Source organism: Thunnus thynnus, chromosome 16 (genome assembly GCF_963924715.1).
Source record: "Thunnus thynnus chromosome 16, fThuThy2.1, whole genome shotgun sequence".
Classification (NCBI taxonomy): domain Eukaryota; kingdom Metazoa; phylum Chordata; class Actinopteri; order Scombriformes; family Scombridae; genus Thunnus; species Thunnus thynnus.
Window position 1 is genome coordinate 9,987,169 of NC_089532.1, and position 17,396 is coordinate 10,004,564.

At 41.8% G+C, this 17,396-nt stretch overlaps 1 protein-coding gene across 1 annotated transcript in view; it reads right to left on the reverse strand.

Moving 5' to 3' along the window:
• Positions 1-4,925: 4,925 nt before the first annotated feature.
• Positions 4,926-17,396, reverse strand: part of efna2a (ephrin-A2a) — a 79,452-nt gene continuing 66,981 nt past the window's right edge. The window contains exons 2-4 of the mRNA XM_067614506.1: positions 12,142-12,434; positions 7,432-7,497; positions 4,926-5,873 (exon numbers count right to left, since the gene is read on the reverse strand). Of these exons, the coding sequence (XP_067470607.1) occupies positions 5,749-5,873; positions 7,432-7,497; positions 12,142-12,434 (484 nt within the window). The 3' untranslated portion in view covers positions 4,926-5,748. The remainder of the gene's footprint in view (positions 5,874-7,431; positions 7,498-12,141; positions 12,435-17,396) is intronic.

Genomic DNA, 17,396 nt, shown 5'->3' on the forward strand with positions numbered 1-17,396 from the left:
AGCAGGACATTTCTTAACAGCTCAAAATGTGCACAGGGGATGCTCCAGAGCTGCCCTCATGGTACTGCCCACTGGTGCCTGAATGGTGCCCAGCTCTCTCTGCCCATGTATCTTTTATAGAGTCTACATAGCATGCATTATTCAGCAATAACACACGGCCCATCTGGACGCCTGTGAGTGTGTGCCTATGCATTGGTGTGTGTGGTCTACAGTTAACTTTCCTGCCGTGCCATTTCACCATTTCACGCCACATCCAACAGTGCTTGAAGAGCTGAGAATTAGTATTTCCTCTGTAATTACAACTCAGGTATAATGTGTGTGTGTGTGTGTGTGTGAGAGAGAGAGAGAGAGAGAGAGAAAGAGTGAGAGAGGAAGGAAGGAAGGAAGGGGGGAAGAGAAAGAAGGTAGTGGGAGAAAGAGAGATAGATTAAGTGAATGTGTAATAGTGACTACAGATGGCACGTTCAGGATCAAGCTCTTTCATCATGCCGTTCCTCATTAATAGAGATGGGAGCGCTGCCCTAATTCCATAATTCCTAAATCATGCCTGTTAGCTGAATATGAGGAGACAAAAGTACAGTGGAGAGAAGAGAATAGATTAGCCTATAGCCTAATAATGTGTCTGTGAGTGCGAGAAAGCAACAGAGCAGAGGGAAAGAACAGAGATGGGTCGCCATCTGTATTTTCTGGCCTTCCTTTTTGGCCGTTGCTAAAACCAACATTATATAGGCCAAATTTATTCTCGCCAATTATTGTTCCACATGTATGCCAGCCAATGAAAATAGCTTAAATAATCAAATGATAAATTAGATCTGGAGGAAAATACATGGGGATGTAATGCAAGTGGGGGTATGTGTGTGCATGTGTGTCAGTGACATAGCCCAGATCACTAGTTTCTTATGATTTCAAGGAGTACATCTGTTCCTTTCTGGCTCTGCTCCAGTTGTATCACACATCCATCTTTCCTCTCACAAGGATTGAGACATGCGAGGGTTTTCGAGGCCTTGCTTGATTGGGCTTAATTTTACGTTAGGCTAATTCAGCCTGTACCCGATACTTGTCAGGACATAGAATGGCTGACCAAGCGTGCGTCTCAATATTCGGAGATAATTTCATTCCCTCGTCTGCTTTCACTGGAATATATTCTTTCTCTATTTGAATTGAGCTCTCATATGAAGCAATTTGACGGAAACCAGAGACATCGATAGCCATTAGCCTGCTTTGCACAGGAGGGCCAAACATGGAAAGTCAGGGCTTATCTATTATTCATGTACCTCAGTTTTCCCCAAAAACAATGTTTCTGATATTCTTTTTGCATCACGCTGCCAAAAGAGACGAGTCAGTGGTTTCAAATAACGCTTTTAAAACAGGGCTGATAAATGTTTCAAGATAGCACTGGCCCTTACAACCCCCAGTGGGGAAAAGTGTCTATTGTCTGTCTATTCATGTCTGGATCTTATGAAAACTTATTGAGCTCAAAGAGGAGAGGAAGCATTTCATATTCACTTTTTTAGACATCATCAGCATGCAACTGTTCCATGTCTAGCTTAAAGGACACCTGACTTTTGATGGACATATCAGCTATGAAGGGGGGGATGAACCTTTTATGTTTCAGGGCAATCTCTCTATACTATATACAGTACCAGTCAAAAGTTTGGAAACACCTTCCCTTTCCCTTGAATGAGAAAGTGTATACAATCTTACTGCATTTGGTATTCAAGTACAGGTCTTTCATTCAAAATCCTACATGAGTAAAAGTACAAAAATATCATCAGCAAAATGAACTGTACCAAAATCTGCAGAGAAATGGCCATTGACTAGCATATTAAAGGGCAGGTTCACAGTTTTCCAAATCTGTCTTAAAACAATAGTCAGGTGCCCAAATGAGCATTGACACAGGTTTGCCTCGTTGTATTCATTCCTCCTGTTAATACTGACCATTAGAAGATCCCCTTCAAATGCGCTTACAGTGTAAGTGACAAAATCATCAGTCCTTGTTTTGAGAAAGATGTATTTGAAAGTTTATCTGAATCATATATGAGGCTTCAGCAGCCTGAGTTAGTCAAATAAAGTGAATATCTTCCACAGTTACAGTCTTTTTAGTGAAAAGTTGTCACTCCAATCAGCTGGAGGCAATGAAAAGAGGGAATTTGGCAATAAAAAGGCAGTAACTTTGACAGATATTGACTTGATTTGACTGATTTGGATGGCCGAAGCTTCATATTAGCTTCGGGTAAACCTTTAAAATAGATTTTTGCACAGAAAAAGAGCTGTGGATTTTATTCCCCATCACTTACAGTGAAAATGCCTTATGAAGGGATCTCAGTATGAACAGGGGGAATGATTACAGCAAGAAATACATGCGTCAACGTTCATTTGGGCACCTGACTATTGTTTTTGACTGGTTTGTTGTTGTTATTGACTTGTAAGGCTGTGAACCTATCCTTTAAATTACATTAATAGGTTGAAGCATCAATGCGGAAGTAGCATTTTACTTTTGTAGCTGGTCCAGAGGGATGTGATTAATGGGGCCTGGAAAGAAGAAAAACTAAGTTATGCCACACTAATCTGTATGATTTTTTTTTTTGTAAAATATTGGATATTTTTATCTCTTTGGTCCTGGAATACTTGAGAAGACTGGAGGGGAAATGTGTGTTTGGTGGAAGTGCTGACAACTTTTAGGCATCTGAAATGTGACAATGGGCCAGACGTATTGTAGATACTGCATTTTTGTCACAAACCAAAAGAGCTGGGAACCACGATCTTGAATAATGTATTTTATGTGTGTTTTTGTATAAAATCTTAATCTGAAAAGTAACTACAGCTATGCAATAAATGTAGTGGAGTAAAAAGCACAATATTTCCCTCTGAAATGAAATGGAATAGAAATATGTCAAAATTACAGTTAATTACAGCACTGAACCAAAAAAAAAAAAAAGCACTTCATTACTTTCCCTCACTGGTAGGCCACCCTGCTGGAAATCTGATGGAAACAAGAGAGGAAAGGCTATCAGACTATTCAGTCTCCATGTTGTCAGCAGTTCAGATTAGCTGTCACATCGCTGAGGGAGATTCAGTTGAAGATTGGAGAGGGTGATTTCATCTGAATAATTTCATGCTTTGACTGGCAGAGCTCAATGCTCACCGTCCCAAGACTTTGACGTCAGAGGAAGATAGACTGGGCAAAGTAAAGACCCAGGTGCAGTCTAATAAATGAATACAATCATCTGCCCTTTGGCAGGGAAAAAAATAAAAACATCAAATGAAAATTAAATCACATTTCCACTGAAGAAATTCAACTCACTTGGCTTGTTTTTTTTTTTTCGAGTAGACAAAAAGACAATCTTTATTTGTGTGTTTCTCTCCTTGCTCTGACTTCTGTGTTTACTTTTGACTGACTGACTTTAATGACTAAGGTCAGCTTCCACAAAAACACCACAAACAGAAAAGGAGACAAACTCATACATGACGCTCAGACCTGGAGGCATCCTACCACTACCAACCATGGATCACAAACCAGAGAAGAAGAACGATAGAAGGACAGCATCAGTGGAATAGAAGAAGAGAAGACACATGTTTTTTTTAATCTTCCACAGGCTATACCCCATCACTGCATCCCACACAGGAGTAATTAACAGTGATTTTAAATGCTACAAAAATAAGATGAAACAGGGAAGGAAGTGCTTCCCCTTGTTTGTGTTTGCGTGTGTGTGTGTGTGTATGTATTTGTACATGTGTGTATGTGCATGCCATGTCTTTGTAAAGGTCTATATCTGCATGTGCTTTTCTACATATGTCTGTACGTGTGTGCGTTCTCTGTACATGGGTTGTTATGTGTGTATGTATGTGTGTGTGTGTTCACAGTGCTTACTCATTATTTTCACTTCTCAACATTAAAGAAGTCTCAGTCCCATGATACACACACACTTTCTCTCCCTCCTCCTCCTCCCTCCTCTGCTCTCTCTCTCTCTCTCTTTGTGCCGTTCCCTTTTTAGTCATGTCCATGAATGCTCCCACCATCTCAGAGGAAAAGTCTCGTTATCAAAAGACTGCATGTGTGTGTATGTGTGTGTGTGTATGTGTGTGTGTGTGTGTGTGTGTGTGTGTGCATGCGCATATGTGTGTTTTTGTGATGCTACCACACACACACTTCGCCTCATTTGCCACAGTCTATGCGCTTCCCTTATTGGTTTAACCCTCAGACCCAGGACCAGCTTCAGTCAGTGTTTACGTCCGTAGTGATCAAGCCTGGGCTCTGAGGGCTGATTTCCAGTCAGTTTCACCCTGTGGGTCCATTTATCTCCCGGCACAAGCTAATCCATCAACGACTGAAAGCCAGACAGGAGAAACTGTGTGAGGAGAGAGGTTGAATTTTCCTTTTGATGTCTGAAAAGTCTCAGGGAGAGCAAGAGAGCTGTAGCAGGGTGTTTCTGATATTCCCCATGAAAAAATATATCATCATTACAAACAAGATTGATCTGAAGGTTTCACAGTGGTCATGCAACTTGAGTGTCGCCTCCTTTTCTCACCTGTCCTCCGTTCATCCTTTCTTCAGCCTCTACACCCCCCCGCCCCACCCCACCCCCCAACCCTCCTCCCCACCACCACCACCACCCCCCAAAATCCCCATCCCCGTTCATCCTGCCAGTCCGAGAGAAGGTACTGTAAGTGACCACAGTCATAATAATACAGAAAGACAAAGAGGTGGGTGACCAGTGGTACATTCATACATGAGAAAGTCATGGTTCCAAAAGTCACCCGACCCAATCGACATTAGACAGTGCTGAAGACGCCTGTGCTGGCCAGGCTGTGATAAATGCTTTGTTTAGAAACATGAATAAGACAAAACACATCCCACCTGAAAATATACACCTCACCAAACCCACCCAGAACACCCCCCCACACCACCCCACCCTCCCGCTGGAACAGGCTATGGTTATACTTGTCGTTATAATGTGATATCCGAGCGTTCCACAAAAATCAAACTGTATGATTTTTATATCACATTGCCGTAAATCCACACTGAGCCTGAAAATATCAACACATATAATATTACATTTCCCATACGGCCGTATGTATTTAAACCTGTGCCCGCATTGTTTTCCCTTTCTTTTCCACACAGGCTGGGCCACTTTTCTCCTCTCCATCGCTGTACATTTGCTCTTATTCTGGTTGCAGTTGGAAATTGTCCAGATAGTATAGAATTCCAATTACAATGCAAGCTTGGCCACTTCCAATTCTTGCTTTGAGAATGGGATAGCAATGTGAGAAAAATCCAATTTTTGTGCATCCAGGCCTATCGCTTAATGCATCCTGCCGTTGATTGGATGATAGGAATTGCACTGGAACGACAAGTTTAATCATAGCCATGGCTACATCTACCCCATCAGTGGCCAAGAGTCAATAGTCAAATCAAATAGGACCCTCTCATATGAGTGCAGAGACATTTCCCTTGTGTTTTTCAGCTGAGAGGTGCAACACGTCCGTTCCACCCAGACCAGAAGATGGGCAGCTTCCCAGGCAGCTCAAGATCCAACCCTCTCAGCCAGGCCTGAGAAGGGTGCCCGTGGATGGGCCATGGAGGGGGCTGGCAGTGGGGGTGGTTGGTGGTCGTATAGAGGTGGAGGTGGGAAGGGGGGGAGGGGGGGACGGAGACAGAGGGCTTCCCTGAGGGGTGGTGGATTTAGAGGGACAGCCAGCCCAGCCCAGTGACCCTGGGGTGGGAGCTCCAGGATGAGGGGTAAGGGGTCACAGCCAGGAGAAGAGTCCCAGGAGCAGTGAGGCCAGAACAGCTAACAGGGCCATGGACCCTGGCCTCCAGCTTGGACCTCCATCAGTCAGGAAGGGCTCCGGAGAATCATATCCCGACCCATCTGAAACAGAGAGACGAGAGAAAAGAAAAACGACAAAACATCTGAAATGGGAGGGACACAAAGACAGATACAAAGACAAGACAATCTAAAACAGTGAATGAACGAGGGAATGGATTTACAGAATGACAAAGGAAAGACAAGTGAGACCACTGGGTGGGGGATGCGGAAAGTGAGTGACACACCCTTCGACAGCTGAGGAAAGGCAGAGAGAAGACAGCAGAAAAGGATGAGGAGAAGGAAGGAAGAGGGAGGAGGAGAAGGCGACAGCAACTAAGCTCTGCAGGGGGTTTAACCAACCTAATTACAGTTTAATCACAGAGACTAGGAATCTGGAGCAGCTGACACATACACATACACACACACACAAAAAAAACACATACACACGTGCAACCGCTCTGAGCTCATTCTAGTGACAGAATTTCACAGATGAGATGGAAGTTGCAATGTCAGACAGATTACTTTAACAGCACAAAAAAAGGAAAAATCTAAAAAAAAAAAGAAAGAGCTGCAGCAATGACAGAATAATAGAATGTATGTTTTCAGTAATTATGGAGGAGGAGAGAATTTCCTTCCCCCTTAGCGAGATATGGAATGATCTGAGCCTGGAAAGCTGCGAAGGCCGACTCTCATCCTTTTACGAAGATCTTCAAAGCCATGTCATTATCTGGGGAGACATGTTACTACCCAGGTTTGATTCTTTAGTCAGGCTTTGGTTGAAAACTCATGAGGTAGAATCTGCCTTTGAAAAGGCGTACAGGTAGATTTTCAAGATAACGCAAGTGTAGCGTAATGCCTACCGCAATCTGATCCTCATGTATGCCAATCTTCTGTTGAGTTATTTTTAAACGACACTATCATAGGCCAGCCTTGGCACTCTTGTGTCAGCACTGCGCTCTGTCTACGCCAATTTATGAGGGAGCTATTTTCAAAAGAGTATATCTTACCAGGCTGCCCGCTGTTTGGAAAAAAGGAGTCAGTATTGTGTGGCAAGAAAGTCAAGGCTGATGCATAAGGATAATTTTATTAAAAAATATCAAGTGTCTATTATTAGGTTACACTCCTACTGTATGCGATAGGTTTATTATTAGATTGCTCTCTTGTTTCTTATGAGCAAATCTAGTGAGTAGAGTGATGTTGAGGCTCGGTAACATTTTTTAGAGAGCACTTTCAGCCTACTCTTTTCTCTCCTTACAAGGACAGAAGGTCTCGCTCACACCCAGTGTGATGTGATTTGATGTGAAGTGCGTATGCCACTTTGTGCCTGTGTGCTTGTGCGCGCTCACCCCTGCACGCTTGTGTGTGCCTCTACTCGTGAATGTGTCACAATGTGTGTGTGTGTATGTGTGTGTGTATTTTCAGGGTATGTGTGTCTTTGTGTAAAGGTGTTAAAGTGTTGCCTGGCTGGTCTGTGAATCAGAGCAGAGAGTGTTGCCGGGGCATTCTATCAGACCTCTTATCCCCCCCTAATTTTACTTTGATAGCCAATCTGGACCTTTGTGTGTATGTGTGAATGTGTGTGTGTGTGTGAGAGTGTGTGTGTAGTCAGAGCGTGACTTACCTGGAGGTCTGACATACACCTTCAGCTTTAGACATGCCCGCCCCACATGGTTTGGATGGGGAGACGCTGTAAAAGGCGGAGAGATTGAAAGGAGAGATTAGTTGAGAGATAAAGCGATTTGTGCTGCTGATTGCACTTGTAAAGTAATTGAGGACATTTAATAAAAGTTTTTTTTTTCATGTTGCTCTGTTACGGAGGGAAGGCTGTGGTGTTTATTATCAGGTGGTTGGTTGGTCCAGGAGTCACAGAAACCATGCTTTGACCTGCTTGCAGGCCCTGGGGTAAAATCCCACATCCCCTCCTTCTCACAGCATTATATATCCTGATGACTACAAGTAAGCAAATTAAACACAAAGAGATTTGACACAGGGACCCTCAAAATGACAGGACCCCCAACATTAAAGAATAAGACTCGCTATATTCTATATTTTCACAACTGACCCTACAAACAAGTATTTCCTGTGTAGCCAAAGACTGATATAGCTTATTCCCCTGTGCCCTAGACTACCACTGTTCTCCAAAAACTATTGAAAACACATAAATAAACTACACCGTTGCTCTGAGTTACATACTCCTACATAACCATAAACATGAGCACTGTAGTTTATTTTGAATCAATCCCACATATACTGTCCTGCTGCTATAAATACTCACTAGAGAACCAAATGTGTATTAATCTGCAGCTGAAATTATTCACCAGCAAATACACTGTTTATACCTGCTTGTGTGATGGTTATCAAAAACTACAGTGCCCAGCTTATCCTGTATTATTAAATGAAACTATATGACTGTGACACATTTTTAAAAATTCATGTCTTCAGTATGAAAAAGTGGGCTTGTGGCCGAGTGCCACAGACAGGGAAGAGAAGTCAGACAGTACTGAGAGACTGACTAAGACATTGTTGGTTTGGAAAAGCAACAATAAGAAAAATATAGACCAAAACTAACCTCATCAAAGTAATAATGCCAGACGCTGTTACAGTAAATACTGTCATCCTTTCAGTGGATATTGTAATTTAGTGGTGCCTGTTTTTAAACGAATCTATAATAATTTAAATTATACCTCCTGGGAATTTGCTATCACTTAAAGTACCTATTCATGGGATGGCAGGGAGAACAATATATAACAAGGTAATAAAACAGATACACTGAAAATAACTTCACTGGAGGATGACTTTCCAGAAAATAGCAAGGGTAGGAATTATAAAGTGAGAAGTGTATTTTCTGTATAAGTTACCACTTAATAATTTATTTTCATTTGACATTAATGTAATTATTAGCCTATTACTTTCTTGATGACATTTATTGCCTCAAGCACTTGGAGAGTTTTGTTTTATATAATGTCCTTTTAAGTTCTCTTAAACTCATGCTTCCAAGTTTGTGAGCTCCCGCAAACATACTGAGGACTTGAGGCAATGCAAACAAGTCTGTGAGGGATCAGCCCGCGCACTGGGATTCAGCGACAGTCACATTCATACCTAAGGGAAATACCAACTCTCAAATCGACCTGACTTGAATGTCTTTGGAACGGGGACGGAAATCCATGCAAATTCCTCACAGACCCAGGTCCTTCTTGCCGTGAGGTGACAGTGCTAACTACTGAGCTACCGCGCTGCCCTGGCTGAATGCCCAAAACTGAGAAAAAATGTTAAAAAGTTACTGTGATTCAAACTTCAAAGTAGAGTAAATGAAATTGAATCTGGGTTTTTAGTCCCACTTCACTCTGATGTGAAATAGAGCTGGAGACCCTAAAGGAGATGGTGACCAACTCTGACTGCTCACGCATATAGACACATACACACACACACACACACACACACGCACGCACACACGGATGTGCAAAAGAATGTGCACACACAGTGGTGCTTGCAGAAGTGTGTGTGGAGACCTATTGGCCTTCTCCCTTGAGGAAGTCCGTATAGCCAGAGCCCACAGTGACCCCAGAGAGGACCATCATCAAGATCCACAGCGCACAGGAAATAAATCTGACCCTTCCGCTGCCCTCCCCTCCTCTCTCTTTCTGCCCACAACTCTTCTCTCCATCCTTCTGTCTGCCCTTCACCTCTTCTACCCTTTTCTCCCTTCCCTGTAGCCCACTTCCTTCGCCACAAATTTCTTTAAATCATCCACCTACACCCCTTACAGTGTCCAGAGAAAGTGTATAGTGGTCTCCTATGAATCCCTGCCGGCCTGGTATCGAGCTTTCGCTCCTGTTGTCTGTCTTTGTTTTGACTTCCCTACTGTTTCACTGAACAATGGCAACACTAGGGGCAAAAGGGCTAGAAGTAGATAGATATATACCCCCCTATCTTTTATCCCCTTTCCCCTTTCTCTGTGCCCTCCAACAATTTTCACTTTTGTCATTTTTTAAAAGTATTATCGGCTCTCCCAGTGCCTCTGTTTCCCAGCACATCCACAATCCAGCGTCTCCTGAAAACCCATTGAAAATCAGTCAACCTCATCAGATGGCAGCTGGGGGAAGTAAGGGGTGGAGCGGACCTGTCAACATGTCAACCACATGACAAATACACACACAAACGTGCACACACACGGACGCACACTCACACAGGTCTGGCCACAAATCACCATCAAAGATCGATGTGTTTTACTCCGAGGAGTATAACTGGAGAGGAGACGCGTACACACAAATACACACACACACACACACACACACACACACACACACACACAGAAGAAGAGCTGGATGGTTAAAGTGCATATGTGTGTGACTGTGTGTGTGTGTGTGTGTTCTTCTGTAGATGTGAGAGACAAAAATGTGTGTGTGCTTGTCAGTCAAGATGATGGACATGGCCTTTCACGGACTCACAATCGCTTGACAACTGACCCCACAACTAGCCCGCCCCCCCCCCCTCACACACAAAACACATACACACACACTCACCAATCCTGTGGAACACACACTACCCTCAGGGGTCCCAGAAACACAATACTATAGTCAGCAACTATACAACTCTGGAGGGGCCCTGTCCATCCTTACATGAGACTGAAAACAAAAGAGTGTGTGTTTGTGTGTGTGCGTTAGCCGACTGGGAAAAGTGCAGTCGGACATCGGGTGGCAGTTATCTTCGCCTCTTTAGCTTTCTGACTCTCACCTGCTGTGTCTTTGTGAAAGTGCAGACAACAGACTGGGGCAAAGAAATATTTGCGAACGCATATCTGAAAGCTACTTTATCAATTGTCAAATTGTGTCACTTTAAACTCATTACTTTTGCCTGTAATGCAGTAGTACAATGCATCACATTTTGGTTTACAGTGATTACATTAGATGACAAAATTGTGTTACTGTGTTACAAATAATATCCTGACAAAGCAACGCTATGACAAATTGAATTCAAACTTGTGTCAATATCTGTCAAGGAATGTTTTTTGCCTTCGCTGATTGCTCTTTCCGCTGTCTGAACAGAGAGAATATCCCTGTAGGATCAGAATCACTATCCACGGGCAAAAAAAACTTGCCAAAGAAATCTATCCCACTTGCATGCCAACCTGACACCATCATCCCATCAGGGGTCATGGTGAGAATGCACCAACTCCTGCTACAAAGGCTAAGGTCACTATTTAGCCAATTATGGTGCGGCAACACAGGGAGAAGTGAAGAGACTCGTGTCAGGCTGAACAGTGGTAGAATTATCATCTTAGACAAAGTCTTAACAAGATGCCATAAAAGTAAAGTAAGAAATAACTGATGAGATTACTTTATTATTTGAGTAATTATTAAATTAAGCTCACTATAACTTTAGTATTTATAAATAAGTTGTTAGAAAAGGATTTGTTTTTTAAAATATCTTCCCCAAAACTATTGACAAATATGTGTTTTAAAAATGTCAAATGTACAAGTATAAGTATAAGTAAGTACACATGGTTCCCATTCAGTTTATTACAGTTACAGCTGTTAACTCCTTTGCTTTCTGCATATTTTCCTGCCTGGTATGCGGATTCAAACAGGCAATCTAGTCATAAGACTGCAGTCTCCTGTAGCCCTCACACAGAAAAAGAAGTGCTTTTCTGTGTTGTGCCAGAAAGTTTGGACATTGACAGGAAAGCTTTTGAAAGTCAATTTAATGTGCTTTTCTGTGATTACCAACTGATCTTGCACTAAACTGCCCGGATGCAGTAAATCTATCCCACCCATCTGGCACAGCGAGCAGCTGAAAACAATGTTTAAGAGTAATTTGAAGCTACTATTTGTCCCATGCCTGGTGGGGGAATGATAGCTTTTTAACTGTTCAGAAAAACAGTCTCAGGGGGCACAGCCCATCTGTGATACTAATACATGACTTGTTGAAGTGAGTAGAAACATCAATACAGCTAATATAAAAATGATTAAAAACTACGCCTGGTGACATTTTTACCACTTTGCTGAGCACATCATTTATGATCTAGAGTGAAGCAGAGAGATACATCAAGAAATAAAGAGAGAGAGAGAGAGTAGGGGGAGTGATTGAGAGATGAAAGGTGTATTTATGCACGCCTGTGGGTGCACGATGGTGGCTGTGTTTGAGAACTCTCTCAATCAACTTCTGTTGATTGCATATTTACATATCATTTATATATGCTTATTGAGCAGAAGCGTGGCACCATGCAAACACAGACATACACACACAACAAACAGACAAACACCCTTTACCTGCGCACCAAATTTGCCACCACACACACACAGCAACACACACTACATCACTGATAACCTACAGATGTAATAGTACTCGTGTCCAGGCCTGAACTCAAAGCCCAGGGAGAAGGGAGTGAAGAGCTGGAACTTCTCTGAGAAGCGCAGGGGTCCGTCAGGACCGCTGGGACGGTTGCACTCCCAGCGCTTGAAGCCACGCATCCTGTGCTGGCAGGAAGTGTAGCCCTCGTGGTTGACCATGAAGAGGATGTAGCGCTCCATGCGCCCGTGGGACGGAGGACCCTCATAGTAAGGACAGTAGATGTCCAGATAGTCATTGATGTTCACTGCCACCCTGTACTCTCCGTGCCAGAACCTGCAAGACACAGAGGAAACAACACATTTAAATTTCTTCATGAATAAAAATAATCACAAACTGGCTTGAGAATATGTTTGGAATCAATGGGCAGGGGTGATAAGGCTGTGGAAGTAGTTTACTGAGGTAAAATGAGATAGTGTGAACCATATATTTAGAGAGAAAAAAAACTATACATCCTCTACAAAACTATGAATATTTACTGCTTGTATTGAATTTCTGTATGACCGCACACCATAAAGGACACTGCAATGAGAGTCCACTTAGAGTAGTCATGCTGCGCACCATAATTATGAAATTATATGATCCCTGTTAGCAAGTTTCTTGTGTTTGCACATCCCAAAAGGGAGATCAGAGGTCACAGTCAGCAACAAAACAGCAACTCTCAAGTTTGCTCAAGGACACGTTCACAAATGCTTTCTGATAGAGGGTTTTTAAACCATGTCAATGATGGCAGTTTGCAACAAAAACATCCTGGAGGGTATTCTTTACTGATTTAATAAACAAAAGAAGGCCAAAATAGATAAATACATAAAATCAATAAATATTTCTCTGGTTACGGCAGAAGTTTGCATAGTAACCAATTCCATTTTAATAAAGCTCAGCGAGTTATGCTTCATGGGGATTATTAGCATGTTTGGAATATAGGCTTTTCTTTCCAGTCAGAGTGCTTAGATGAGCGTACTCGTATGATGCTCAAGAGAAGTGGGTCATGTGATGGTAGAGCACACATTATTATCGCACCCCCTGAAGCAGTATATCGAGGCGGCTGTGGTGAATGTCCACTTAGTTCTATAGACATGCGGATCACTGAGGTTGGCATGATGAATAGAAGTGGGTCAGAGGTTACTGAAGAAGAAATATTACACGTTGTAGGGTGTATATACTGTAGCAATTTTCCTTGCTGTGATTCCTCCGTCTGGCATCGAGCCAAACAGCTTGTGAACTGCAGGTAACACATGGAAATATATGAGATGGTGCTTGAATTCAGTAGGTGTCTCATCCCTTTCCAACAGCCTCTGCAAATCGGTTAAAAAAACATTAAAAACATATGGCTGCATCTTTTCCTTCATAAAACAGGCTCTATTTATGTTTAGGTTTTGATGCCAGTGTTACTTATACAGTATGTGAATTGAACTTTTGTGTACAATCTTGAAGTCACTGGAGTGAATCCGTCTCTCTTAGAGGATAAGGCTGGCAATGTTCTATATATTTTTTATTGTCAACAAATCCCGTGAAAAGACCAAAACCAATAATGCGTTAGTCAGTCTCTCAATGATTTCCCACTTCCCTTGCTTGTCTGTTCCACTCAGCCCCAAAACATATTTGTTCCTGCTGAAGGAGAAAGGCTAAATACATTTTGAAGGAAGCAGAATAACCTCCTAGGTTTTTAGCAAACTTTGGGGGGGGGGTTTCAGTTGTGGATTAATACACATTTGGCGCTCTAGGTAGTGTTTATGGTGGCAGAGTGGTGTGTGTCAGATCAACTCAAATTATACATATTTTTGTTTGTTGGAAAATGATGGAGGTTTATGGCACAGAGAGTGAAAGCAGGCTTTGGTTTCACAGACAATACTTAGTAGTAGGAAAAAATATAGTATACATTAGAGTATCACCAGACCTATCCTTTAAAATAGTCTTAGTTTACTATGCTAAATGATCCAATGTTTACAGCCCCAACATGAGACTTTTATTTTAAATTTATAGTAGCTATTAGCAAAGCTTCTTAAGTCTGATACTGATTAGGGCTGCAACTAATGATTAGTTTCATTGTCAATTAATCTTTTGATTATTTTCTCAATGAAAGGATTTGTTGTTTGGTCTATAAAATTTCATAAATTGGTAAAAAAAATGCCGATCACTGTTTCCCAAAACCCAAGATGACGTCCTCAAATGTCATCTTTTGTCCCAGCCAACAGTCCACAACTCAAAGATATTCAGTTTACTATCATAGAAACCAGAAAATATTCACATTTGAGAAGCTGCAACCAGAGAATTTGGACATTTTTTTCTTAAAGAATGATAAATTATCAAAGATTAATTTGATAGTTGTCAATTAATCGACTAAACGTTGAAGCCTTAATATGAATCAATCAATATTTCACATTTGATGATGAATCCATACTCAAAACTGTAGTATTTATTTAACCATTGAACTCAGAATATGTAACAACTTTGTTTCATGTACAATTTTGCTCTCACATCAGCACCCTTCTGTGAGAGAATATAATACACCAGTATTTTTTAAATATTTGATATTCTAGATATTTTATTAATTAGCATTCCATAAATAATATGTCCCAAGGGTATGACTTTGTTTTTGGCATCTTTATCAGCTCACAGTAATTCAAAACTCAAGTTCACTTTGAGACAGTCTCTAGTAAACCATCTGACATTTCAAAGGCTTTTTAAAATTGATGTGATATCGTGGAGTAATATCAAATCTCTTTGTGGGCATGTGCTTATGCCTGTGTTCTTTTTCTGGTGCTCATCATTAATATCACCAATCACCATGGCTACGATCAATTTCATTTCAGATGTACCACACCACATACATATATACAAATCAGCTGCTGCACATTATCAAATATTGTATCTCGAAGCTCAGTAAATTTGAGACACGGGAAAATGTCTTCGATCAAATAAGCATAAACAAAACCAGTTGTCGAGCAATCTCGGCGTCTCAGATGACTCACACGCAGATTGAGCATTTTAAACAAATTCATTATTTTCCCCCTCACCTTGGCAGTAATTGATTGCCTGGAATGAAGACATTTTGGTCTAAGCACTTTCGGTTAGTGGGATATTTAGCTTTGGGACGAATTATCCCTATAACGGCAGTCCTATCTCTCTCCCAGAGGGCAAATCAGGAAGTGAGTTAGATGTGAAATGAGTGCCTTCATGCTTCGGTGCCCTATCAGAGCGAGTTTTGCAGGTTCTAAAGGGATCCTTGAACAGATCATTTAGAGGCATTGATCCACTGGGGAGCTCCTCTTGGCTCTCTCTGCTCCCAATCAACTCTGATTAACAACTAAAGGGGGAAAGGCAGAGAGAGAAACCGAGGGAGAGATGCACAGAATGAGAATAAAAGGAGGGAAAGGGATGAACAGAGGTAGTGAGACAAAGAGAGAAAAGGTAGTGGAGGAATGGAGAAACGTGGGGAATGCGGACAAAAGGAAGAGGACAGAGGGAGACTGAGAGGGGGATAATGAGATTGCATGAAATTAGAGTAAAAAAAAAAAAGACAGAAAGAAGAGAGAAGAAGAAAAGACGATGGAGAGCAGAAGAAGAGGAGGAGGCCAGCTGGAGGAGGAGCAGATGGAGGAGGAGTTTTTCTGTCTTTCATTTCAATTTGTACGACTGGTTTTTCATCTGAGACAAATGTGCTTTGCCTATTGATTGGGCACTGATACATTTATGGATGAATACCATCTGAATGTTTAGTACTTTGGGCATACAATGAAGTGTGTTTGCATTTGTGTATCTGGTTGCATGCCTGGATACAGTGTGTGTGTGTGTGTGTGTGTGGTTGGTTAACTGGTAGCTTGGTAAAGTGGCTCTCGATGAGTGAAGATGCTCAATCCAAGAAAGGGCTAATGTGCCAGGATACATTAGGTTGTATTAAGCTACTCAGCGCCCTGCCCTGCTCCTGTGACACTGTCTGCATTCCTAATATGTCCAGGCGAGAGGAAACTGTGTGTGCAGCAGGTGTGTGTGTGTGTGTGTGCGTGCAGGTGTATGCCATTGCACTCAAAGCTGCTAAACAGTACGTGTTGGTGTGCAGTAATGTGTGGATGAGTGTGTGTGTGCTCGTGTCCCCTACCTCTCTGTGTGACTGTGTGTCATTTGGAATTAAACACACACACTGCACTGGACAAAAATACATGGGAAGGCACTCACACTTTCTCCAGGAATTTATGTGTGTGTGTGTGTGTCTTGTTGCCGTGCCTTTTTGTTAATGTGCACTCGTATGCGTTGATACCTCACAGTTTGCATATTACTTAGGTCCCATTAAACCTGTTATAGTCATTATAATATTGTGTAACACTTTATATGAAGGATTTGCATGACGCTGTCATAATACAGTCATTCAGGAAAGAAACTGACATGTATCAGACATATTTATGAATATTTATGATTATGGTTTTGTCATTAAAGAGTAACTCAACACCCCCTAAAAACCTTTTTTCTTAACAGCTTGAACTTCTCACCTTGCCTCTGTGATGTAGAGGTGTACTCTGGGGTTCACCAGTATACCATAATGTCACAGTACAGAGGACACTTTTGACCACACCCAACTCAGACCTAAAACTTTCAACCAGAGAGGGCAGCAGAATGCTGCTGTTTAGCTAGGTGTAATTACTACTGTAATTACTAACTTAAGTACCAGCGTGTAGGATTTAGTGGCACCCAGCAGTGAAGTTGCAGATTGCAACCAACTGAATACCCCTCCCCTTCAACCTTCCCTTTCAAGCATGTAGGAGAACCTACGTTGGCTGCAAAATTTGGATAATTACCTTGCTCTTAAGTCTTGCGGAAAATATTTAGCTCTTTAGCCGCTAAATGCTTCACTATGTTCAGCAACCAATTGTTAACTTTGTCTATCTGACATTTGGTGCTGGACAGGCAGTGTTTTTTTTTTTTTTTAAATAGTTGCCTGCATCTGGAATCGAGGCTGATGCGAGCAGTGATAGTGAACCAAAACAGTAAAGTTACGGGCCAGAAAAGCAAAACAATGAGCGAAAAGATGCTGAAACGATTTAGAGCTCAGGGGGATCTGCAGCTGGTCGGTATAAGTAAACCCTTTCACATACAGTCATTAGTCATGGTCATAGTCATTTGATCCGTTGTAAATATAAAAATATTGATTATAGCAGCTTCAACAATTAATAGTGCTGTTACAGAGTTATAACATGACAGAATAATAACTTTATCTTCACCAAGCTTCTGAACTCTTTAAGT